Source organism: Lathamus discolor, chromosome 3 (assembly GCF_037157495.1).
Source record: "Lathamus discolor isolate bLatDis1 chromosome 3, bLatDis1.hap1, whole genome shotgun sequence".
Taxonomy (NCBI): Eukaryota; Metazoa; Chordata; class Aves; order Psittaciformes; family Psittacidae; genus Lathamus; species Lathamus discolor.
The window spans coordinates 115,410,750-115,438,272 of NC_088886.1; the positions used below are offsets into that span (position 1 = coordinate 115,410,750).

General features: G+C 36.0%; 1 protein-coding gene across 5 annotated transcripts in view; it reads right to left on the minus strand.

The window, feature by feature from the left end:
* The window catches only part of ARHGAP15 (Rho GTPase activating protein 15), a 334,091-nt gene that overhangs the window by 161,068 nt on the left and 145,500 nt on the right, over window positions 1-27,523 (minus strand). For all 5 annotated transcript variants that reach the window (XM_065671278.1, XM_065671277.1, XM_065671275.1 and 2 more), the window contains 2 exons: window positions 4,695-4,793; window positions 2,697-2,823 (listed from right to left, as the gene is read on the minus strand). In XM_065671278.1, the coding sequence (XP_065527350.1) occupies window positions 2,697-2,823; window positions 4,695-4,793 (226 nt within the window). The remainder of the gene's footprint in view (window positions 1-2,696; window positions 2,824-4,694; window positions 4,794-27,523) is intronic.

The window sequence follows — 27,523 nt, forward strand, 5'->3', positions numbered from 1 at the left end:
AAAATATCAATTTAGAGCAACAGTTATTTGTATAAGGAGCAGAGCTACAAGACAATTTTCTTGTACCAAATGGGTATATCTTCTAATGCGGGAGGTTCCTAAGGTGAAAAACATGCTCTTTCTGACCCAGCATTAGCTGCATAAATTAAGTCAGTGAAATAGTTGGCATCATAAAAAAAAAAAAAGAAAAAAAAAAGGAGTAATCTCATTCCATGTATTTGAGAGCAGGATCAGGTTTTTATTTATTTTGGTAATGTTCCCCAAGGCTATCCTTGGTTTCCTCTTTGCTCAAGAAAACTTGAATTAGAACATGAGTTGCAACCAAACTGGATGAGAAGCCACTGAAAAGCTGCATGAGCAAGACCATGAGCACTCTGTGAACTCTGGAAATTAGCCTGGCAGTTTAAGCCTAATTTTCAATGAAATCAGTGTCTACAGCTCAAAAAAAAAAAAAAAAAAATCATAATAGAGAGTTATCATTTGTCTTTGTAGTGTAAGCAGAAGCAATTAGGATTAAACATGAACCCTAAATTCCTGCTACTAAGTCTCTAAGGGCAGTCTCCCCAATTTTAAATTAAAGAGCATATTACTGGAATACTTAGGTTAGAATATACCTGTCCTTTATATACTTGTGCTGCTAAAAACCCCCAGTTGCACAGCAATATCAGTTCTAAAACTGGACATTTTCTAAATGTAGAAAATTTAAATACAAAATTTAAATACAAATGAGTCTGAACTGTCTGAATATGCCACTAAAGATTGTTGGGGGGGTTGGCCTGCTAACACATCACTTGCTTGTCTTCTGTTAAACTGGAGGAGTTTTGAGCCATCTTTAAAAAATCTCCTTTGTTTGGATTTGGCAGTGGCAGTAGTCAATAATACAAGAGCACTATAAAATTATAAAATTGTTAAACTTTGTAAGAACTTTATAAACACACTTGCAGATATTTCACATATCTTCTCTGTGCTCTGTAGTCAAACTGGACAATGAAACGACCACCTGTTAACTGCTAACAATGTGTCATTACCAGTTCTCATGCCTTTTTAAAGCAATTTTGGCTCTAGCTGCCGATAATTCTGGCTACGATACTTGTGTGAACATTAAGGGCACAGAAAGCCAAAGGCAGAAAACTGACAATACAGTTTGTGCTTAGACTACTAATAAGTAAGTGAATAATATGATTTTTCTAATTCCACATAATTGCTTGATCTCAAGGGGCCAAAAAAGAAGTTCTGAATACATATTTTAGAAGCAATCCAATCTACAGTATTTAAATGCAAGCTTAGATTCAGTGAGATTTCACAGCAGATATTTTCACATTTTTTAAGAGTTTAAATAGCTTTTAACAAAACAGAAGTTATTCAGGATTCTCTAAGGTTGAGAAAGAAATGTAGGCTAAGTCTCTTCCCCTGTTCATATCCACTTTTTTTGTTTTGTCTGACAAATTATTATTTAAAGATATGTGAGAAGTATAAATAAACAAATAAAAATTCCCCAAGTGTGGAGACAGTTTATGGTCATTTTGCTATTAGCTACAATAAGAGCAGAATCAGACCCTCAAATCTTACCATGCTCTCAGTCATATTTTTCTTCCTCTGAGAAATGCCATGTAACACACAGTACAAAGATATTGGGACAATTTTTCACAAGCTACATTCAAGCTACTTTTTATTTTATAACAGAAGGAAAAAATCTTTAAAAACCCAAATCTCCAAGATAATAAGAAAACAACAACAACAATAAAAATCTTTCGTCTGCAAAAAGGGACTAATGAATATCTGTATTTGTGTGTACAGGCACATGCATGTGTGTGCATATATTTATGATTGTGTGGATAATTCTAATTAAAAATAACGATGCTGTGTCTTTTTAATGCAATATCAAAGGCTTTGATCCTGCACTGAAACACATGCAGGCAAATTCTTACACAGCACTTTGGTATCTATAGGTATCTCATACTAGCGTGCAAATCTAAAGCTGTTCACAGAGCAGAATGTGAATCTCCTGCTAAATGAAAAAGAAAAACAAAAGATTCAAACGAGAGGGCAAAATTAAAAAAATGCTGAACAAGTGATTCCAGGTGACCACTAGCCTCTGCATCTACTGCCCACAATATCATGAGCATCTCAGCACACACTGGAAAAGAAAAGTCTCAGTGGAGTAAAGTACATCCCTGCTGGTTTTAGATCACTTTCTTTTCTAATCACACTGATAAAAATCAACCTTGATCCCTGGAATTTACCTTCTATAAAATTATAGATATATCACTGATTGTCAGTTATAGCAGATAAGACATGTCTTTCAAAAATTCCATGTATAAATATACAACAGACAAAATTACTCTGGCAATTTGAGGTATTTTACTAAAATGGAAACAAAGCAACCACAACAGACCATTAACATAGGACTCATGTTGCTAATTTTTAAAAATAAATGGTTTAAATAAATGTTTTTGCTCCTAAACAAATTTATTTTGCTTAGGAGAGAATGTCAGCCTTTAAAAGTGTGGAGCTAGTAGCTATCTTTACTTAAATGCAAGTTATGTATATCAGCACAGAACACATTGAGCTTTAAAATTCTCAGTGATCTTCCTTACATTCTTTATGTAATAAAAATTATCTCACCCTGTAATGGCATAGTTATTTTAAAAGGAAAGAAAAAACAAGAAAAAAAATCAGAAAGAGAAAAGCCTTACTTAAAGATTTTCTGTGTTCAGGCTTTGGTTCTTTGGATTCAGTGTCTAAGCTATTCAGTAATTCGATGCTGGAGGATCTTCTGAGTTTGAACTCCAAATTTCTTGATGTACAACTCCGTTCTTTTGGCTGCGAAAAGAGTATATGTGCATATGTGTGTGCATGAATTTAATAAAATTATTATTTTTAAGACTGATGCAAGAAATTACAGAATGCCAGTACAGAATCAGAAACTAACAGACACACACACCACAAGTGATGCAGGGAGTATATAATTTAAGGAAAGTGTAATGAAAAATTTGTCATATGGCAGGGCTTTTATGGCCCTGACAGAATGGTCTTAATTTCTGAGATAAATTCCTATTTAAGCGAGGAAAACAAAAGGCCTAATTCTTTAGGCTTTAGAGACTAAAATTATTTCCACATTGTAGGCTACTTCCAAATGCTTGCAAAGAGAAAGGTTGTTTAAATTGCCTTTCTGGTTTAGATAGTTACAGTAAATGTTCTTGCAAACCCAACTGTTCCAAACATCTTTACAAATTCAGGGTTGAATTCTGCTGGTCTAAGTTTAGGAAAGAGGGGGGCACTTCTTTTGCTCTAATTCACTGGCATACAAAGTGACAATTAGGGATTATTAAGGGAGAAAATAAATAAAAATAAAAGAAAAAAGGAGATGCTATTTGGCTAATATCACATCTTTTCCTACAGTATTTGGTCAGGTGAGATTTAGCTGTCCTAACACCTGGAAAGCTGCAAGGCTTTAAACAATCATTCAGAGTTTTAAAACTGAAATAAATGACATATATGAAGTGGTCACCAAGTACTTCATGGTGGCATACTGTCCTGCACACACAGGAAAGGTCAACCTTCACCAGAGCAAGCCCTGCTTTCTGGTACCTTAACCACCTACAAGTTGTGCCCCACCAGCCACACATTCTGTGGTTCACTGCATGCTCAGAGCTGCTAAGGCCGCTATTACTTTAATTTCAGTGAAAAAAATAAGTCTATTAGATGTTTAGCTGAAAAATGGGGAGGGGGGGGAGGCGGTGTGGAAGAGGAAGAGTATTGTAAGTCTTCATGGAAAACTCCACCCCAAAATCTTCGGTAGGATATCAATATCCTCACACACCCAATGAAATGCACAATATGAAGACATACATCATCAGATCAAACTTTCCTTGGCTGATTTTAGCCTCAGGGTAATATAATGTTTGTAGCTCTTTAAGGAAACAGTAGCTGTGTTCGGATTAACCCTTTCAAAGAGGCTGCCTCTGCCTGCTCTGCCGATTTCATTGCAGCAAAACCTCTGGAAAGAAATGCAAGAAATGGGGATACTTTTCTCTCGCTAGATTCTGCAGTGAACAAGGAAAGTCAGTGCCCTCTAAAAACACATGTTCTTGGATCAGGCAGGGATAGGAGGAAGGCATTTGGAATTTGTACTGAGAGTGGCAAAAAAGAAAGAAAAAGCTACAGCTGAATCTGGTTTACTAATTAAAAACTGTTTTAATAAAATGCAGCCCTGCTTACTTCTAGTAGAAAACCCCCAGCCTTCCTGGGAGAATAACAGCAATCAGTTACAAAAGAATATTATTTGCTAGTGTTATTCTTCTGAATAAGTAATACAAAAATTCATAAAAGGCTCAAATGTATTAATAGTTCTATTGAAGATTATATACTATAGGCTGCATAAACAGAAAATGCAAAAATTCATTAGTTAAGTGCTTGTGTGCTTTTACAACCCTCAGCAAACCAATGTCCTTGTTATTTCAGAAATAAATGTAGCGTTCCTATTCAAGGCAAGAATCAAGTGACATTTTTGTTCAACAACCTTGTTTATCTGACATTTTTTAGTAGATTTGCATACATATTTTTATATCTTTCAGAAAAAGGAATGTCTAGCTAGCTGCTGACTGCCTAAAACCTGTAGAGATGCCTAAGCAAATGAAGTTGAAATTGCTACATCTTAATTAATAAAGGTAACAGCCAAAACAAATACATACCAATCTGTCAATTGCATTTTTGATAGCGTGGAACCAATCCAGTATGAGAAAGTCGATATCTGACTGGAGGAGAAACTCATTTCCTGACACTGTTGTGATCTGGAGAGGGCATGGGACACATAGGTAAGAAAAACACATACTGGACAGAATATTTTCTTCTATTTTCTCTCCTACTCACCCAAATGCTTTTCCTTTGTACCCAGAATTATCTGCTGGAGTGCTGAGCTACTGAGGAGTTTTAAACCTCTGTCTGAAAACTGTTTTGAGTATGTCACAACAAATGAGATATTGTCTCAGCAATGCAACCCCCAAACACAAATAGTGCAAAAGTAACAGTAATGTGACCAAAGTTAAAAAAAGCTAGGAAACTCAGTGTTACAAGGCACAGCTCAAACGGAAATCAAAGCACCCTGAAAAGAATGCAATATGAGAATTAATTCCTGTTATTTTCAGTTTCCATTTCTGTTTTGGCAATATCATTTTTATATCTGGTACCTGCATTTATATTTTTATATCTGATACCTCAAATTTACACATTTATTATATACCTGTAATTCCAGAGTCCACTTTTAGTAAAATTAATGATGTTACTTTTTTTTATATTTAATAATAACAATAAAATACCTTCAAAGATGGCTGTACCAGAGTAATTAGAAGCCCATTTATCACAAAAAAAATATCCCCAGTTTGCCTGAATGGGAGTCGATTTGCATTTTTGACCCACTCACTGGGAATATTTATCAAAAGCATATTCAGTCCCATGACAATGCTGTTTCACTGCCTAACAATATTTTGTGGAAATATGCATGCACATATTTTGCTGATCTGAACTTCTGCAAACCATGTTGATAGTGCTATTGCATCATTTACATATATATATACATATATATATATATACACATACATATATACACTAGAGCAGATCTCCAGGTATTTTACACAGCAGGTCAAAACAACCATTTTACAGATGTCAAAACTGAGGCACAGAACTGTGAAGTGCTTTGCCGCAGGATTGTTCAGCTGGTGCTTGAAGCATGATTCAGGGCACAGCAGTTCTGTGTGTTCGCAGATGAGTGAATGAAGGATTACATTTTGCAAGGGGCGGGAGCTTGTCCTGCCCACGGTCCAAACCAGCTCAGCTCCTGTCAGCTCTGAAACCATTTTTTTCTTATTTTTTGTTGTTAAGAATTGCCTGTGCATAACTCAATAGCATCTGCATGTGGGAATTGCATATTAAATTTAGGTGTTTTGAGGATGCAGGTTTAATCTGCTTACTGGGACATGGTACTATTCAGGACCAAAAACTTTCCAGGTGTTTTTAGGAGAATGGCTGAACACAGTGAACAACAGATATTATTTTCTGACCAAAGTGAGAGGAAAAGCAGAGCACAGCCTTTGAGACCTGGCACAGCCTATTTATGTAAATCCATTAACCTGAAGTGCTACTGCTTCACTGCATCCGCCCTATGTCAAGAGTTTTTACTATAGCTTAAAAGAAAAAACAGCTCCTCACTAGCCTGGGTACTCCACACTTCTTAAAACTGAAATACTACCAAGAATAAAAAAAAATAAAAAATAAAAATACAAAAGAACTTAATGTTTTCTTAATTGTTCTATAACCTTCCCTTTATTGAGGAAGTGCCTGTAAGGAAGGTTTCTAAAGTCATCAGCATTAAGGAAAATCCCATCAGAGCAGCTCTAGCAGAGACATCCTGTGAGAGTGCTGCAGAGAATGTGGGAATGGTCCCCCGTTCAGGCTCAGAGGCTGCTGGCTGCAGATGTTCATCCCATCCCATCCCCACCCGTTAAGAGCAGAGCTCCAGCCACCTCATTGTTCTCCATGTGCACGGGAGAGTTATTTATTTGGGAAATTTTAATTCCCTTATTAGTCCACAATCATATGTTAATCCCCATTCACACACTCACTGTTCCCTTTATGAGAAGAAAATTTAGTCAAAATTCAACTGAAGGTGAGCAGTTGAAAGAGCTGACCTCTAGTTCTCACAGCTCACATGGCAAAGTTTGGGTTCAAAATGTATTATACTATAACACAATTTGTTAATGTATACATGCAGATATGAATTAGACTAAACACAGGCAACAATTCAATCTAATGCCTCTCTCCCAGTATAAACAAATCATTATTAAAATTATAAAATAGAATAACATTTTCAAAGTAAAAGCAGCATATATAATTAGATTTACTGTATTTTGAAGGCTTAAAAAGGACACGATATAGTTCAGTCTTCCGTTCAGTAAATTCAGGCTTTATTAAAAAACAAGTATTCAGCACTGCATAAACATTTGTAGTGTATGATATGCAAAAGAGATACTCCATTACTAACAAGACCAAAGTAAAATACATGTTGAAAATTTCTTTGTCTGAATGTGTTATTTTGATAATCATATATTATCAGTGTTTTATGAGCAAATCTGTAAAAACAGATCATAGAATGGAAGGAAGAGAATTAATTTAAAATATAGTTTCTGTAAGATATAGTTCAAGTCCTTTTTCTTTCTTTCCTCAGACTAATCTTCAGCGTTACTAGACAGTTTCAAGAAGACTGCTACTGCTCTCTACAGTTTAAATGCATCCACTCCTTAATTACAGTCAGTAATTGACTTTGTTCTGCTCCATTCCAGTCATTCACAGGAAAGCAGTTCCAAAGGCTTTGGCTGCTAAATCCTATTTAATGTGCAGGTTTCCTATCCCACTTTTATATATTACCTCCTTAGTATTTCTGATAAATGGTTCTTGGAATGGATTGCTAAACCATATTTGCACTTTGAACAATCGAATTTTCAACACCCTTGGGAAAAGACATCAGTAAAGAATGCTAGCTTTGACTAAACCTTGTGATTGAACAATTTATGATCACAGCCTTAAATGATGTATAACTAACAACAAGCGTAAATTGTTCAATATTAAGGCATGCTAACACACCGTCCCTGTATCAGGAACTGCTGAAATAAAGAGGGACTGGAGAAACAAATGGAAGACAAATCTGGGGAAAAAAAATAGGAAAAAAAAATTATGTGTTCTAGATAGAGCTGCCAGCCTCCACTGTGCCATGTACTTCACTTATTTACTGAATTCCCTCTCTTTGTCATAATTTTTGCAAAGGCTACATTCTGGAATTGGCATTACCTTACCAAGCAGAATTATAGTGTTTCTATTGGCAATAAATACCCTCGAAGAATGACAACTGACAACTCTCTTATTTGCAAACGGTGTGGCCTTCAGGTTGCTTACAGAAGAGCCAGGATGCCTGGTTTCTCTTTTTCTTGTTATAGCACTTTGGAAAAATCACTTCAAAGGCTGAATCTATTCACATGCTAGTTTTACAAAGAACAGTAGTACAGTCCTGCTGTTAAACATTGATCCTCTGAAAATATTGGCTCACTGCAGGTAAATGTGTGTTAAATTCAATACACTGCTGGGCTGCCAACTAAGTGTGGGAAGGGGGGCAGGTGTGAAACACTTTTTATGATATTCTACTTGTGGCTTATTAAGGATTTCTCTTGTCACCTTATAAAGCTGTAAATGGGGAGTTGAGCTTCTTTTGCATGTTACCATAATGACGTACCAAGGTTGTGTTCAACAAAATCCTATGTTATTAAACAAAAAGATGCCTATATAACTCCAGGATATACCAGACACTGTATCTAATTAATACCACTGCCATTTTATAATAAATGAATATAACTTGGATTCTATCCAGGATCAACAGTTCTTAAAACTCCTACAAGTCATATATTTTTCCCATGCTAGGTTGTGCTCTGGGACGTGCTACTGTGCCATGCTACTGTGCCATACATGCCTGCGTACATCCACAACTTCCAAACCTTTGCACATCATCTGGATCACCTCTGTCTCAGAGATTTTTCCCTTTCACAGTATATCTACACCTACAGAAAACAGGAGATAAAAGCTAGAAAAGTGCCATGAGATAAACAGAGCATCTTTTGCCCATTGTCTTCCTGCAAACTCTGATCTAGGGACTACTGCACTGCTGCGAAAAAAAATTCTTCATGACATCCCTCTAGTTCTTTACCAATATACATTTGTACAGATACTTTAATTCTTTACATTTAATTCCACTGCAGATCAAGGATGGAGGCAATTTTAAGAATGCTACTGATAGGCAATCACTCTGTGGAGATACGGAAAAGAGCAATAAATTCACACAGCAAAACGAAGATACAGAACTGTGTTATTGATTCACTCCAAAGTGTACTCATGCATCTCTGGTGGCTATAACTGTTATTTGCAGTGATGAACTATTTTCAGACAATGCCAAGAACAAACCATCATACAGGAAGTAAAGAATCCTATGCGAAAGAAGAAGTGCAGCAAAAAAGCCTTCACAGTCTATACGCTGCAGCAAGCTAAAGGAAACAGAGTGAAGAGCTCAGGAAGTGTATGGCTCACATACAGTTCATGTATGGCCACCAAGAAACCACTACACAGTTCTTATTTCAGTCAAATACTGTCAAAAGATCTGTTCAACTCCCTCTGAATGCAGGACATGCGGAAAAAATGCAGGAGTATAGGGGTGAAGCTTCATATAACCTCCTACAGTGGATCCACGCTGGATTATTGACACTTCTGGACCATGGAAACCCCACCAGATGCTAATCCAATGCAGAATCCTGCATAGAAAACCTAAATTTTGATGTCACCTGGGGCTCCCACAGCTTGTGGTGAACACTAAGTGATTTAAACTTGGATTGACAGATACCTGTGCATGCAGAAATTCAGCAAAATGTGTTCCTCTTGTTGCACTGTGCATTGGGATTGCTGCCCTTGATATGTGTAGGAAAAAAGAAAATGTGAGTCTCTGAAGCATTTCTAGCTGAAAAGCTAACACTCTTCCCCCTTTGTGCTGCTCCCTTTATCTCACCTTGCTTGCTTAAAATTTTTATTTTATTTTTGATCATGGTATTCATCCTGTTTCCCCATAGTAAAGAGGAATCTAGGCTTTCCCTTCTATTTTCCTGAGATATTTTTGTAGGATGGGATCAAACCACTCAGCACATTTAACACAGGACAAACCAGTCTCTATCCACATGGCAGCCAACCAGGATGGGACAGGAAAAGTGGGAAATGAGTCAAAAATAAAGGACTAAAATAAAGAAAGAAGAGTGGGAATATTCTCTCTCTTTCTAAATATTCTTTAAAAAAAAAGAAAAGCTATCATTAGAATATAATATAGTTTGAGAATAAACACATTAAACAGATACTCATGTGTCCACACCACAGTAGAAGTAGAATTAATTGAAGTTGGGAGACACTATGCTCCTTAGTGGTTTAATTAACTGGATTTGAATTAAACAGGAACAGGGATATGTACATTTTCAAAAACATGTCAAAAGTCTAACTGCATTTCTGGAACTTGATCTTACATTCTTTCTCACAGATAATCCAGTCTCTTGGCCATGTTTATGCTGAATGAGTGAGCAGGAGAAAGGATAAATAAAATATATCTCTGTGCTGTACTGTAATGAGCTGAGTCTAATATTCAAAAATGCAAATAAAACAAAAGGATCAGTATTGAGCTGCATTATATTCATACTGCATCTCATATCCATTATATGATTCAGCCTATCAAAGAGAGGTAGTCATGGTTATGTTGATAGTTAAATTACTTAAAGAACTCTAAGATGTTTATAACTACCACAGAAATTTCATTATCAAGCAGATTGTCTGTCTCATATTACAGTCTGGCTTTACCAATCTAGCAGTCCTTTGGATGTCGAGCAAAGTTAACATTGAAGTGATGAGGAAATATCAGCTTGAAAGAAAAGGTCTTCAACCAATCTTTCAAAAAAATGATATTTGCTAAAAAATTTTGTGAGAAACTATCTGCCTTGTGTTCCCAATGTTGCTAGATATTAAGTAAATATATGCTGATCGCAAAAAAAAGTTGCTTTGGCAACTCTCTTATTAAAATGCATTTGTAACCCCCATCTGTCATGAAAGTTTTGAAAAGTTTGTTTACTTTGGATAGCCGCCTTATCCAGGGTTACCCCAGCATACAATGATAGCAGTCTTCAGAAGTTGTGTGAGGAACAAGCCACTGGGGATCCATTTTTGTTTTAATTGGCACACACAAACACTTTTCTGGTCTGTCAAAAAGATCAAGCTAATATGCATGGCGGGTGTTATATTCTCAGCTTTTGGGAGTAGTAAAGCTCCCTTTATTTAAGTAATTTAAATGATAGACTGCAAAAACTTTGCAAGTCAGAAAAATGTTTTATACTTTCTTTGGGAATATTTGTTTTAAGCAACAGAAAATGTTCTACATATCTAAAGATGTTGAACCTTATGTTATAATTACCCTGTTTCTTCTGACTCTGTAAAAATTGCTGTGAAAACCAAGCATTGCAAAGAGGCAACAAACAGATCCTGTGTTTTCACAACTTCTGCAATATTAGCAACTGTAAGACCAATTGCTGCCACATGTTTATAAGATATGTCTTCAATTTGTTGCCTTGTGGTATGACTCACTTGCACATCATTCTTGGAACCTTCCTAGGGTCACTGTTTCAAAGCAACCTGCTTATATGTAAAAAGTTGCTTTTTAATGAAATTAACCTAGCATTCAGGGTGTACACATAAATGTCTCTGAAGTGGATTCAACAGTACAAAGTCTGTGGTCAAACTTCCAAGAAAAAACAACTTTTTCAATTAAACTAAGGATTAAAGCCAATTAAAGTGAATTCAGCCCTGAGACACCAAAATTTCTCCTTGGATTTGAAGAGGAGCTCAGGCTAGAGGTCCACAGAGCCTCCCCAGAGGGAGGAAGGTCCAGTGCTTTGCCAGGGGTAGTTGGACACATTCACTCATTTCAAGGAACAGCTTTTTATTCTCTCTTTTTGACTGACCAGTACAGGTCTTCTTGTTGCCCTTGGAGATGTGTGAAAAGAAAGCACATGCTGTTTGAGCAAAGAGGAAGGTAAGAAAAAACAAGCACTTTCTGCGAAACAACCAAAGAATGTACTGGGAGCAAGTATTTCCTGCTGACCTGCTTCACTGATGTTATGCCCTACGCAGGACACAGGTGGACTACTTGAAACAGAGGGGTTTCCTTCAGAAGGCAAAGAGCAAAAAGGAAAATGTGAGACAAGCAGCAGATGACCATCTTGGATGTCAGAAACCTGCGTGCAGCCTCCCATGTACCCCCCGGCTGTACTACTCTGCTCCTGACCCACGAATGCACTGCCCTTGTCATGAGAGTGGGATGGATTAGTGCCAGTCATCAAGCCAAAGTCAGGAGAGATGCAAGTCGCCAGACTTAGTGAAAAAAAAAAGTACCTCCAAAACTGGCTTAAAGCAGAGGAGCAAGAGATAATAATTACGACACAGCTCAGTTGTGTCTGTGCATAGTGGGAAGTAGGGGAATAGACAGTTGCACATTTTTTCCACAGATGAGGACTAAAGGCAGTGTATGAATACCTACTGCAAGCTATGTTTTTCCTTGGGGTAATATTTTACTGTTATTGCCTTTGCAATCTGAAGCTATATATATTACAGAGCCACACACGTAGAAATTGGCAATGGTTTCTTAAAGTCCCGCCTTTCTTAGTTTTACCAGCTGGACAATACCTAGTGATGAATGGTCCTCCTGTCCAATTTTATATGCATGTTATAACACTTTAAGATAAATGTGAGTGAGATTCAACATGATAAGTCCTTATAACAAACAAAAATACCAAAGGGAGAATGAATGCTTTACTTTCCGTACAAGCAAAGACATACATTTAAAATATATATGTGCTACGTGTAAAGATTTCATTTCATTGACTCTTATTTTAGGCAGAAATTTATTCATCAGTAGCAGAGCATTTTACAGCTACATTATTTGCAGGCAGAAGCCAGTACTGGCTTTTAGTATTCGTTTACTGAAACATATCTCCTATTATTAAGTGCTGAGATTGCACAATAAGAAAAAAGAGATGTTGCTATAAGTATCTTTATACTTATAGTAACGTATTTGGCCATGATTATAAGTGTTTATAAAACATTCCAGAATCGCTCCTTCTCTACTTACACTAATGAGAACACCTGTTAACTTTAGAGCTACACAGACTTATTTGCATTGAATTCAGGTTTTTGCATACTGTACATCACTTTTTGAAACAATTAGATGTTTATAAAGAAATATAGCTAAAAGAAGAACAGCAGCTTGAATGCCTGCCAGCCCAAATCAATACTAATCCTGGTTTGTGTGAAAAGTGGAAATCTGCTGAATTATAATACTGACACAAATTCAGCTAGCAGTTGAACAAAGGTATACCTGCAAATCCTCTGATAGCAGTTGTTACTTGTGGGGATTGATACCCGCTGTTGAATAAAGCATCTCTTGGAGATGAAACAGCACTACTGAATGGGATTTTCCATCATTGTATTTCCCATTTTCTTTTAATTTGGATATTTTAGTTTTGCTTCTGGTGGCTCAGAAGCTGTCTGTGTACTGAGCATGTAGAGCACATGGTCATTTTCCAGAATAACTGTTTACCTTATCAACTTACCAAAAGCCAGTACAAGAATCCTACTGTTAGAGATCAAAAAAAAAATAAAAATCTCTGCAGTAGAGGGTTTTGCAGTCTGGGGCAAGGAGGCAGCAGGTCCCTTTCTATAAAAAACCAAAAAAGTCTACTGAATGGTAAGTGTAATATCCTACTGCTATATGACCATGCCAGGTATTGTTTAATAATAATGTAAAGCTTCAGAGTTGGTCCATGATCTGAACATATACTCTGCCAGCTGTGTCAAGTTCCTAAGTGTTGCAGGCAGGAAAATATAATGGTTCTTATCCCCCATTGCATGCAGGGAGCAAACAATGCCTAACATCTTTGGTTTGCCTCTTTCCATCTTTATTTGTATGTAAATATTAGGAAAGCTAAACAGGATGAAAAATGCTTCGAATAAGACTATTACATACATTTAAGAAAACAAACGTTTCCAACTACAGCAACATTTCTATTTAAAAAATATTTAGTGTTTTAATAAAAATGATGCTGTTGGGATTTAGGACAAAGATAAATACATTTTTGTCTCTAAAACTCTAGTTTCTAAGGAGTCACAACCTTGTTGAAAAACTTACATGAGTGGTACCATACACACAGAAGAATCTGGATATTTAAAATACCGCTCCTAAAAGGGTAATAGACTAAAAACCTTTCTTACACAACTGTGGGTATTTTTTCATTTGAGGATGAAGTTATTTGATATAATAAACAGCATCATATATATTCTGGATGAAGTGTTTTATTCAAATAATAACATCTTTTAATTTTTTAAATTAGAAATACCTGTAATCAGTGTAAACTTGGAACTTTGTCTCTAGGTACTCATGATAGCTTCAGACTAGTCTTCAAGTGTTGAAAGACCCTGGTATTTTTCTTTAGAAATTTAGAAAATTTCCAGTGCACTGACAGCACTGGAAATGCACTGGCCTTCAAATTTATCTGCTACTTTATGTAGCAGTCTAATAATGACAGAAGATTAATCCAAATATTATTTTTAAAATATCATATAATGAAAATATCAAATTATCTTTTCACAATAGGTGTCTAAGGGGAGCTTTTCTATGGAAAGAGAATATAGCTCAGAACTCAATGAATTTCTTACGCTAACTGAACTTAGCTAGCAGATATGGGGTGAAAAACTACTGAAATATTTGACTTTGCAGCTCACAGACCAGACAACCTACTTAGATCAATTTTGTAATGTACCGGTTTTTAAAAAATACAGTGAAATCAAAAAAAGAAAAAAAAAACAAAACTTGTACATCTTCTTGAGATCTTTGCATTTCTGGTTTGCGCTGGGATATACCAAATATCAAACTTGAAAAGTGAATATCTTATTTTAAGCATAAGTATAGTTTTTACAAGTATACAATTTTATTTTTTTATAATGTAGGCTTTTCTCATGTATTAGAACACGATGCACACTTTGACATCTGTCAGTCAAGCTTCTGGTTATCACACTGGAGGGATGCGCCACAATGTGATGTGGCATGCAGAAAAATTGAAAAACTCAATTTTTCCAAAATAAAAATCATATCTTCTAGTTTTAAATAGAAAGAATGATTGCAAAATATCTGTCCATCAAGACTGTAAAGATTGAGGTTGGATAATCAATAAAGTTTGTGGTTGTATTACCCACTGATAACAAGTAATTTCTTGCTATTCGTGAGGGGAATTGGGAAGTGGGTTTATGGAATTTGGCAGACTCTCTCTGTCTTTTCTAATATGTTGTGTCTGAAAGCCAGATATTCTTTTCTATTGCAAGCTTTGGAATGATGCAGTATAGGCAAATGCAGGTTTGGTGTGACAGCTCATTCAGGAACTTAGGGATCTAAATATAAGAGAAGCTAGAAATACGCAAAATTATCAAGCACAGGAATGGCTGAGCCTTCGGATTTTGAGTCCCCAACACCATAATCATAAGACTGCATTAACCTAGAGCCCTGCAACACCATGATTGTTACTCCACTTCTTGTCACTAATAAATGTACAGTACACATGACAGGGAAATAAACAGATTATTTTAAAACATATTATGGCCTCCTTGTCCAATGATGTCATCATTGGGCATTAATTCAAATACTGTGGATGTGCCAGGAGATTTGTGCTTATCCAGCAATGCAAACTACAGAAATAGAAGGGCTGTTACCAGAGCATCACACAGACTCCTGACCCATATGTTCCTTGCCTTTTCCACCATGTTGGTAGAGATACCATGTACAATATTAATCTCATTTAATACAATGGCATATGACAACTTCAAAGCAATAACATACACTTTAAAATTATAAGGCAAAATAGAAAGTCTTCAGGAAACTGAATTTTCAGACTTCAGTTTCTAAAATTGTTATGTTACCCTGTATTATTATCTCACCCACAACCCAATCCTTGCACTGTTATCCTGCCACTAAAATAATAAAGAATGTTATCAGATTCTTGATTCTGAAAAGGGAAACTGAGAAGTTACTTCACAGTGATCTGGGGCACTAACTCATTAGACCAGAGCTGGAAGAACTGACACTCTCTCTACTAATCCTATCTATGAGCAAACCCACATGAGTTTAAATTATAAACAGAACCAATTACATTAACATTTCCCAACCTTTCCAAGAATAAGAGTAGAAGCTTTGTTTGTTTTGCAAAACCATGATCTGCTATGCTAATAAGTCTAAAATTTGATTAAAAGTAAAACATTCAAAGCAGAACTTGGTGGTACAGCTTCTTATGTGCTTTTCTTTCATTTCCTGGAACATGGTAACTCTGATTCAGCAAGGTACTTCTTTAAGCAATAGGCAAGTTTCAGAATATGAGTATTTGTGCTGTTTTCAGTCACAAGAGTGAAATAAGAAAATCAGTCAAAACAAAAATAGCATAAAATTTATATTTATTCACAGAATAAATATTTCAAGGGACAAAAGATACTTTAGTGGTAGTAAGAGCTGCATGTAAGTTAACAGCAGAACTAGAAAGAACACTTATAAGCCTAACAGCAAAAGAAAGCTATACCTTCCAGCCCAACTAAGAGAAGATAATATCTTATCAAGGAATTAGAGATGAAAAAAACCCAAACCCAAAATCCCCAAAACCATCATCACCTCTCAGTTCGTTCTCTATCAGAAGCAAACCCAAACTAGTGACCTTTTCTACATTCCTAAGACCACAGTATCAGAAAAAAGAAAGAGGCTGTTTTTTTTTTTTTTTTTTAATCTTTGGCTATACCAGTCAAAACACAGCTATTTCACCTTGAAAAAATGACAAAAAGTAATAAATATGTGAGAAATTATGCAGTTTTCTGCTAAACTCTGTCTTCAATTGCCAACAATCCCCACAACTCACTCCTTTCTTTCTAACAGATAAACTGATTCTTTATCACAGCCAAGCTCATAATGTCTAAGATTAACTAGAAGTAACTCAGAAGATGACCTTACAAAGAAGTAAACCATAAATTTGATACTGCCAGAACTAAAAATTAAAAGTAAAAAAAATGCTAAGATTTTTAAGTGTTTAGAAATTCAATTATACTACTTAATCTCATATTGAAATGCAAACACACAGGCTGAAAGCACAAAAATACACCATATCTAAACAAACTAGTGAGAAATACTAAGATAGGTGAATATTTATCAAACTCTCACTTAACAAAGAAACAGCACTGATATCCATATTATTTGGGAATGCTGCTTTTATCGAAGGAGAGAACAGGATCTCAGTTTCACGCTTAACTCTGAATGATAACTCATTCCCATTTTTCACTGCTTTTGCTTGATGACAGGTCATTCACCTCATTACTGTCATGCATTACAAAAATTAGCATCCAAGAAAGTGAATCTAGATCAGTTCCTATGTTCAAACTTGCTCATTTGCTAATACACTCTATTTCCTACTAGAAACCCATTTACTGTATCACAGGACCAACTTCACAGCCGACACGGAGCAAGAGAGGAGGAGAACCTTGTGAATTTTCCCAATATATCAGACTTACAGAAACACCTGTGCTAAATAACTTTGTGCTGAGCTACTGTGAAAAGCTGCAGTGTTAAATAGCAATCGCAGTGTCTGATTTTTCAGTGAGCTGGTTACTTTTCTTCTAGAGTCCTCTGAGCTGTCGCAGCGAGCGTGAATTGTATCCATTTTAATCATATTGCCTTTCTTTATTTACATTGCTAAAGTAATAAATTTCATTACTTATTATATATTAATAAAATATAAATTGAGCAGTGTGATAAAGTTGAAAAAATAATATTTTTTAATAAATAACCGCCTTTCATTTCCAAATTGAAACTGTTAATTCACTGACTGCTATAAGACGATGACAGCGGTTGAGGAAAATTTTCTAAAGCATTCAATTTGATACAGGTTTAAAAGTTTTATTTGTCTTCTTTTTAAAGATCCCAAATGCAGTATGTAAGGACAAAAGTACAGTAAAATTAAATACATTTAGAACTTTGCTCCAAATCCGTATCTTATAAAGACTCTATGAGAGAAAAAAGCTCTGATTTCCATTTTTCAAGGAAACAATGCCCTTAAATCTACACAAGCACCTGAAAAAAGATGTATTTGCTTGTATACAGAGCTCATTATAGGCTTTAAGTGTGTTAATGAGTAAACGGAAAACTTGTTCAACAAATTATTGATTCTGGTAGTGAAGATCAGTGAGACAGTAAAGGTATTGCAAGCAGGTAGGGAAAGTTGTAATTAGGTTTATCCAGGGATTATCTTTGCCCTTCCCAGAGTGGAAAATAGCAGTAGCCCCAGGTCTGAGTGCAAATATCAAACGCTTGCACAGACCTTCTCACCTGGGGGGAGAAACGGGTAAGAACATGTGCTGCCACTAATGGCAACATCACCACTATCAAAAATTACTCACTTTTTATATCTTTACCCCTTTACATGTGTTTCCTAGCTACACAAACCACTCTGCAGTTCTTAAGCAGTGGCATTGCATGAAAAGACCAGGAAAGCGAAAGCTGCTGCTAATGGTGATTCACCTGTAGAAATGTCTACATCAGTACAAATGGAGACTGGAGATATGTTTAGATGCTACACTCAAGCTGGAGTGAACCTAAAGCAGCATATGACTAGCCAAACTTTTTTGAAACTGGAGGTAAAGAAAGTTGTTAAAAATTTACTACTCTTTGTTTCAAACAAAATTTTAAGTAATTCTTGATTTTCATCAGGCTCCAGGCAGGAAAGCACAGCTCATGGTATTTAAATGCAGCTCCCACAACATTTCGTGGCAACATGATATTTTATGGCAGCAAGTGCAAAACACAGCAGCAGCACCACTGTAAACTTTAAAACGTTTCAAAGAATATCAAGCACCAACTGCGCTGCCAATATAGCTTAAGTACAACGTAGAGAGCTAAAATTATGCAAGCAACCGTTTCTCATATGAGTAGTACCAATGATTTCAGACAAGGGTGATATCCGCTATGAAGACTTGAAGAAGAAGATGCTCCAAAATTATAAAAAAACCCTACTTTCCAGTGCAAAGAAAGTAGCAACACCAAGACTCATGTTTAGGTAGGTTTGTCTGTGCTCTTGCAATTCTCATTTCCTACCTACACGAACTGTGTTTCAAATCTGTAATTCATATAAAGTTAGAATTTCAGTGTTTTTCTTTCACTAAAAAGCCTATTGTGAATATTGAAGCCTCAGGACAACTCCCCCAGCCAGGTAATTTAAACTGCAGAAAAGATAGGCAGATACATTATTTTCAACAAGGTCCCAAGGTGGCTTTCAATTAAGAAAAACAATTGACTGATGTTTCTTTCTTTGCTGCCAGAAAGCTCTATTTAGTATTTCTAGAGATTTTTCTCCATTCTACCCAACATGTGGGCTCAGTGTCAAGCTGTGAGTTTGTAAATCTTTTTCAGCACTTACCAGAGCTCAACATGAATTATAGTATTGCCAAATCTGCTCCATGCAGGTTTTTTTTTTTTTTACGCTAGAAGAAAATGTACGATTTTATGGTCAAAAAGAAACATCTACATGCTTGCAATGGGAAAATGAAGCCAGTCATGACTGAACCCCAGAAAAAATTACTTCACCCTAATCCTGTTTCTTTACTGTCTTCAAACTTTGGAAACTTTTGAGCTGTTGAGATTTACATGGTGCACATTGTTTCCCTCTGTACCTTATTCAACTATATCAGCTAAGATTTTACTAATTAAGACTTTATTAACTAAGTTTTTATGAACTTAATGCATTTTTGAAAAATCCCTGCTACTTTTGTGGATGATTCACCTTAAACGTGTGTTAAGCTTAAGTAAAATATCTTTCTTTTTGTTGACGAACAGTTAGCACAGGAGATAAATCAGCCCTTTTGTTGAGGGCTAATAAACTTTGTGCGTGTGTGTGTGTGTGTGTGACTTAATACCATTATAATAATATTATATGGCAGGCAAAAATATAATGAAAATGATAATTTGCCAAAAAGATTTAAAAAACACTGAGGTGTTACCTATCAAAAGTTCTCCTTCTGTCTATGATACAGCACAGATTGCAATCGTGACAGTAAATCTGGTGCTATTGTTAATGCCATGGCACTTTGGTTTTTGGCTTGCTTCAGTCCAATCTGTGACATGCTTGTGAATATCTTTCTTCTGTTCTGTCTGTATGGCATATGGATTTCTGGGATACAACGTCAGACCTATCCACATAACAAGTGTTCAGAGCACCTTATCATTTTAAAAAGCCAATTACTCAAAAAGACAAATGTGAAATGTTTCACATTTAATGATGAGCAAATCTGCAAAACAAATGCAATTTTGCTTCATTTGAAAAAGTTTAGTTTAACTGTAAATATTGCAATGGAGTCCCTAGCAATACACACCATGGGTAGGGACAGGCTCATTTTATGCATATTGTACATCATCACTGTCACTTAAATCTGCAAGATTTTCCATACTAAGTTGTTTTAAATAAATAGGAAAAAAATGAGATACAAAAGACTGAAATATATGCTTCTGAATAGACTGTAAAAATGTCACTGTTAACACTAAGCATTGGACACTTAAAAAAAAAATATTTTGAAAGTCTCACCCAAAAAAACGAAAACTGCATATGTCTACAGAGGTAAAGGTCAGTAATGAAACAATTAACAGCAAAAATACCAATCCATTTTTTAGAAATATTTGTCAATATATAAAGAATGTTTTGTACTGCACATAAGTGCTCAATTAATCCTGGATTAGTGGCCGTATGTCATATTCCCAGACTAAAATTATGTCATCTGAAGAATTTAAATACACACAGGTTTAAAGCAAGATTTTGTAAGGACTTCAGGACTGCAGGAATTGCTACTTTCTGGTGCAGTAGTAATAGAGCTTATGATTGAATAAGATTCTTAAGATTATGCATAATATATGTTGTACTACCAAAGTCAAAATACACTGCAGTGGAATATTTTTTTTCTAAATATAAGTTATAGGTATATATTTATGCCTACGTGTCTGCAAAATATATAGGCACACATATATTAGTCACTGCTATAGACAATTTAATGATTGCCAGTTATCTAAATTGCAATTGCTGAGTACCAAAGAAGAAATTAAAATGGTTATTGTTGATGTAGGAGAAGGCTAGGAGAATAGTGATATTAGTAGGACTACTTGACAGAGAAAGGCAAATGGATTTATGCACAATATTTAAAATATATGGGAAACATATAAACAGAATTTAATATTGAAGATTTTTGTGACTAATTTGATTTTTAAAATCTTTTCACTAAACTGAGCACATCGGTAACAAAATACTATAGAATATGGGAAACTGAATGCAGCTGGCACTGGTAATTTTAGAAGAAACTAATCGTGATATTTATAACATCATGTAGCAAGCAGAACACTTTTACCAGACTGGGAATATTGAAATACAAAAAAGTTTACCTTTCAACTATTGTGATTTAGCTCTACTGCACTAGAAAAAAAATATCAGAAATCAGTCGTTGCAAGGCAAATATTAAAAAAGTTTATTATGATATATAGACATTGCGATACCTTTTCTAAACTGCCTGTGAATGTATTGTATTTTATATTAAATTTTTGTAATCCAGCTCAGTTACCTAATATAAACAGCTGAAAAATCAGTTCATAAATTATATTTAGAAAGACAGAAAATATGTTGAGCTATAACCTTAGATAAGATCCTTGTTTTAAGCACATTCTTTCTGTTATTTTTTTTTAATGCCCAAGCACTTTCAATGTTGGGTTTGATATACTTACCTGTAGAATGCCAGTTATAATGAACTAATAACTAATGCATAAAAAGAGTGCATTTTACCCTAAATCCTGGAAACAGCTGTAATAGTAATTGCCCAAATATATTTTTTTTTTTTGCTACTGCTGCACAATAATAAGCATAAGCGTACATATAAACCTGTGAGAGAATGCAATTCAACTCACAATTTTATTATGGTATTTAATTTCTACAATTTTGGGTCGTAAGGGTAAAATAAACATTCATAAAATGTAATAGACCAAATCATAAATTAAGCCATGCAATGTATTTAACTCCAAGTAATTTGCATAACAGGTTGCTTTTTACCAGTATCTTTAATGTTCAGAAGTAATGAAGATAGAGGAATATATGATTTTAAAATGTAGAACTTTAATAAATGCAGAGATTTTAATTGGCAGAGGCAGTGCAAACGTTTAGCCTGCTTTTATAGTATGTGTTTTTGTTTTTTTGCTTCTCCCTTGCACACCCACTCACCAACTTTAGCGTTGCGCTGCAGATTTGAATGAAGTGGAAAGCTCAATGGGTAATTGTCAAAATAATTTCGTTTCTCCCACTTTCACACAAGAACCAAATAAAGCCAGGAGAGTCTCCCGCTTTTCACAAACACCCAGAAATCGGCAGCATTCCACCTGGAGCTACAGAAGAGCGCAACTGAATCCCCCAGCTCACATCTCCTTTTTTAGTTCCAGAAAAACACCTTGAAAGCAAGCACATTTCTCTCGAGTTTCGGGTTCCGATTTCAAATTTGCCCACCACCTACCTCATGAAAAAATCTGTTTATGCACGTTCTCTCACTCCTAGTATTACAGAAAAGAGATGTCAGTAATAATCAAGTGAGGGTGCTGAATTAAAATCTGAAATCGCTAACAAACCGATCTGTACAAAAGTGCCAGTGTTAGATTTCCAGACTGGGGGTTGTGTGACAGAATGAGTAGCTTAGAAGAAAACAGCTCTCCACTCCAGTACGTTCACCCCGTTAATCTCACATGTGCTTTGCCACAGATTTCTTGCCATTTTATTTTTAACCTCTGCTACCTTGTGGGAAGTGGGCTATTCTGAGGATGCTTGCAGGCAAAGCTCTGATTTTACAGATGAATGTAAAGCACTGTTAAATAAGAGCTTTAAGAAGGACGTGTTCAATTTACTTTGAGCTTAATCTGAAGTGGTTTAATCAATCACAGCTAGTACACATCTCCTTAAAAATTTTTCTAAAAGGGGGTGAGAAATAATAATCATCATGTAGGAAATCATTGCAACAGATGCTGGTTCCCATGATTCCATTTACACTTTTAATATCACTAATGAAAATCTATCTGGGCAATACCTGTGTCAGTGAGGTGTCAGGTGGTCATTTGGCAAGAGAGAATAGTAAGGAATCAGATCAGCATTTTGAAAATGGCTCACTTCTTTTCCTCTTTTGTGTGTGTGTGTGTAGAGGGTTTGGTTGTTTTTTTGGTGTTTTTTTTTTTTTTTGTGGAGGGATTTTTTTTTTTTTTTTTTTGCACCTGTTATTCTAAAATTTCTTTCAGTTACATTTCAAAACACTACAGTTGGGATCTCCTTGCCAACCTGAGATGGCATAAGCCTGGGTAACAGAACAAAATGTGAGAAGGTCCTTCTGTCTTTAACGCCTGTTCACCAATGAATCAGCCTCCAATTAATCTGTTTCTTCAGTAGGAGTTTAATAAAAGTCAAGCACACACATGTTCAGTCTTGTTTAGTATTAAAGCTGTGTTAACATTATCTGCCTAGCCAGGTCAAAAATCTTATATAATTAAATGCCAGAAACCATTTCAGAATGTTAAGGGCTTTACGATTTTCTGTAAGTAATTGATTATGCAAGGCAGGGTAGTTTAAATTTAAAAAAGGATAGTGTTGAGTGTGATGTCACTTTTCATTACATATTTTAGAAAAGTTTGCTTCATGGCCAAACTACCCATAAAAACTAACTTATTAGATTTGCTATTTTGCATTTTTGTGAACCAGGGGAGAAATTAAAAAAAGTCAGCAACCTAGACTTCCTTTCCTCATCATGTCGCATGAACTGAGTAGATCGTGCACATCCCAAATTTCTACAGTCAGTCAAGCTATCCACTATACTTGCAGAGTAGGGTTTGCCCTACTCAGCTGTGCCTCTAACTTGGCTAACTTGGTTATTTTAATACTAGGTGTTGTGTTATATTATATTATTCCCTGGGGGAATTGACATGGGAATGAAACCCATCAGGCCATACATAGAGTTAATAACCACAGGCTTGAGTCAGAGCAATACCTATAATTCTGTGTAGGCAACCGTTAGGCTTTGTTTGGAAATATGTGAGGAAAGCCTGACCTCCAAATAAACACTAGCTCTCTCTATTAATTTAAAGTTCAGCTTTTCACCACTCAAATATGGCTATGATTCCTGATTAACAAAAAATTTTGTGAGAGAAATGAAAGCATGAAAAAAATAATATCAATCACAAAAACGTTATGAAAGGATGGATCACATCTACAACTGCCTATAAAATCAACTGCTCATATTCCAGATAATAACACTGAAGACACCATTTGCAGAGAAATTTAAGAGCAATTTAGTTCCTGCTGCCACCAAATGTTCAGCAGAAGATGTGGTTTCAAGCACCGTGCTGCATCCTCAGTCCCCTCCCAGAAGAGAGAGGTTCTCATAGATTTCCCTTTGTCCATCTCCTTTCGAAAGCCCCCTTTTTATTCCCTTCCTTTCCCAGGGCTGAAAACCAGATGTACTGCAGACCTCTCCACACACAACTCTTCTCCATCCTCCCCAAGACCAACTGAACAGTAGCATATTATAATGACATAACGTAATGAATAACATATACAACAATGTATAAAAACATGGAGCCCCAGCATCCAGGTTTCTCAGTCTGTGCCGATAACAACATTCAAAGGAGGAATTAGAACAAGATAAAAAATCAAGGAAGGTCTTAGATGAAGATACCATCATTCTCAGGTGTCAGGACAAAGAGAAAGAAGAAAAGTTGAGAATGTATGCTTAAACAGATTAGCTCATAACACTAAAATTAAGCATCTTCACAAGTTTTAAAGCATAGTAAAAGTACCAAAAAAAAAAAAAAAAAAAAAAAAAAAAAAGTAAAAAAAGAATCTGAAGGACATGAGAGAAGGGGAAACCAAAAAAGAAGGTATTAAAAATAAAGCTACAGGAAACTCAGGACGCTTATAGCAAAGGAGGACAGCCAGCTTTGGATAAACAAAGACAATTTTCAAAGTGGCACAGTAAAAATAGGTCAGTACTACATATAAGTAGAAAATTAGTATAATGGAAATTCTTTAACAAGCCAGTATACTGTACTCTATATGATGCCATGACATTAAGCTGGTGAAGGGGTACTATTGTAGTAGAAGCAAAGCAATGTGTAAAAAGTTAAATCAATATAGCAAGAACAGACCAGCATGTGAGCAGAAAAAAAGACAATCAAAAACAGTGCTTTTAGTATAGTTACCCTATAAAATAAAACAGATCAACATACAGGTAAAGGAACAAGCAGTATAGTCACAGCAGATAGAAATAAAGGCAGGTATCAATTTAAAAAAAAAAAAAATATGTCTCAGATCATCATGCCAAGAGGGTTGTACCGGCTGAATAATGTACAGAAAAACAGCACTGCACCAATAAAACAAGCAATAACATTAAAACATCAGACAAGAACAAAAATAAAGTGAATCAGACCTACAATCTCTTTTAGTCTGGCAAGCTCACATTCAGTGACTTTAAAAAACACAAGTTTCTGTTACTTTTTATTAAAAACATGATTAGACTAATAATTTTCAGTTCCCATGACATGGACATCTGGTAGCTGTGGCTAATAGAAAAAAGGCAGATGTCAGAGAACTTTAATTATGACCTCAAATGACTCTTAATATTCTGTTATTTGGTTTGTACTAACAGAAAATGAAGTACAGCAGTTTTGAGATGTGAGCAAATGGGACTATCGAGCATGCTGGTTTTGTGCTAAGATTTATTCATAAGTACACCGAAACCCAGTTTCTCTATACTTATACTGGCCACTGATAAAACATTTTCTTTGAAGTTTCCAGATTAAAAGCACATTGTATTTTTTTATATTCCTACATTTTTCTGTACTCATTTAATTGTATGCAATAAACCATTTTCCAGTTTGTTTTTGAAGCAATTACATTTAAAATGAAAAGTTCGTAAGTAAACCAGTTGTTTTTCGATAGAAATCATTAAGATATAAAATAACCATTATAACAAAAATACATTAATTGGATGTTGTGTCTGGTATCTGCTTGACACAAAGACATCTGGAGATCTGGGCAGTGCATTTGCTGTGGTGGTATGTGAAATTTACTTTAGGATTAGAACAAAAATGGCAGCCTCATAAATGTCTACACCATCCTTCAGAGAATAACAGGCAACCTCCCAAACTACAGTAATGAAAAGCTGTGGTTACAAAGCACATTTTGAGGAGAGGGAAAGAAACTGACTCTTTTGGACTGTAACTCTGAGAAAGCATATTTTTTTTCTTATTCAAGGCTGTGTTAAAAATCTAGCTAATCTTTTGCACAACAATATAATTGTGAGTATAACTATTACCCACCTACATGGGGGAAATGTGGGTGGAGGTGTAAGGCTGTGGCATGATGTCACGTGGCGGCATGGCCAGTCATATGGGAAATCCGGGGCTGTCACCACCTCTTAGGGACCTGTATGTCTCACCCCTTCAGTGCCTCCTCTGATTAAATTGTAACAAATTCCTATCACAGATGCTATCGGTGTGATGTAATTCCTTAATTCTATGGACCCCAGATGCTGGAGGGGTGAGCAGTTCCTCTGCAGAGCCGCAATGCCCAGTGTGGTCCCCATCGGCACATGGCGACAGAGGGGTGAGCTCTGAATTAAATGAGTTGACCCATTCGCAGACAATGGCAGTGCAAGATATAAATAAAGCACGTGATGCCTCGCAGGCCTGAGCTCTGACAGCAGATCTTTGCACAGACTCTTCCAGGGTCTCAGTTAGCAGCCACTGCTGCCTAAATTATCTCCTGACAAGACCCCATCACCAGCATGAAAAAGATATATACGTTAAGGATCGCATCTCCACTGAGGAAAGCTGTGGCACGGCATAACAACATAAACGTTTCTCTGTGGTTGTACCTCAACCAAGTATCACACGGGTATGAACCAACAAAGGTAACATATTTCACTACAGTTAATTATCCCATTTTATCCCAAGAAACCAGGTTTTAGGCTGTAATCTGTGAGGAAATCTGCTGTTCCAGCCTTCAATCCTCCCCTCAGCCTGGTGATTATCAACTACATTTTTGTACAGGAGGGAATTAGTGCCACATACTGCCTAAGCAGCTTTGAAGTCAAAAAAGGCCCAGACCTGTAATAACCTGTGCCACATTATCGATTGAGGGGGGAAGCAGGGTGACTGCAGTTGCTGGCATTGCTGCAGGGTTTCCGTGCCTTCCTTCCCTCCTGCCCCTCTGCAGCCAGTCCAGCCCTGCTGTGAACCCTGCCATTATCTCCATTATCTTTTGGTAGGGGACTCCAGGTACCTGCCAATGCAGGCTGTACCTTGGACTAGAGGTAACAAGATGGAATTACAATGCAACCTGATTTTCCCATCTGGTAATAATCAATGCAGCTTTAGAAATAGATAATAAGGAGCCTTTTCAGAAAATAATCATGTTTGTGCACACAAAACAGAGGTACTTTTTTTCCTGAGACTGCATGAACTATTCCAGCAGCCTTTATATCTAATTTGATTATTAAACACTGTAATGCCATTTTTAGAGACATATATGCACATGCATGTGCACACGCACGTGTCAGCACAATGCATGTCAGAAAACCCAGATAAGTTTTTTGTTGGGAGGGGTAAGGTGAACTGAAAGGAAGGGGAGTTGGGGTGGAAGAAAGAAAGAAAGAGGGGGAAAACAGAAAGAAAAAAAAAAGAAAGGAAAAAAAAAGAGGGGGGGGCTTAGAAAAAATCCTATCTGGAGGAGCCATGCATTTATTCAAAAGCATTTCAATCTGTGTGCAC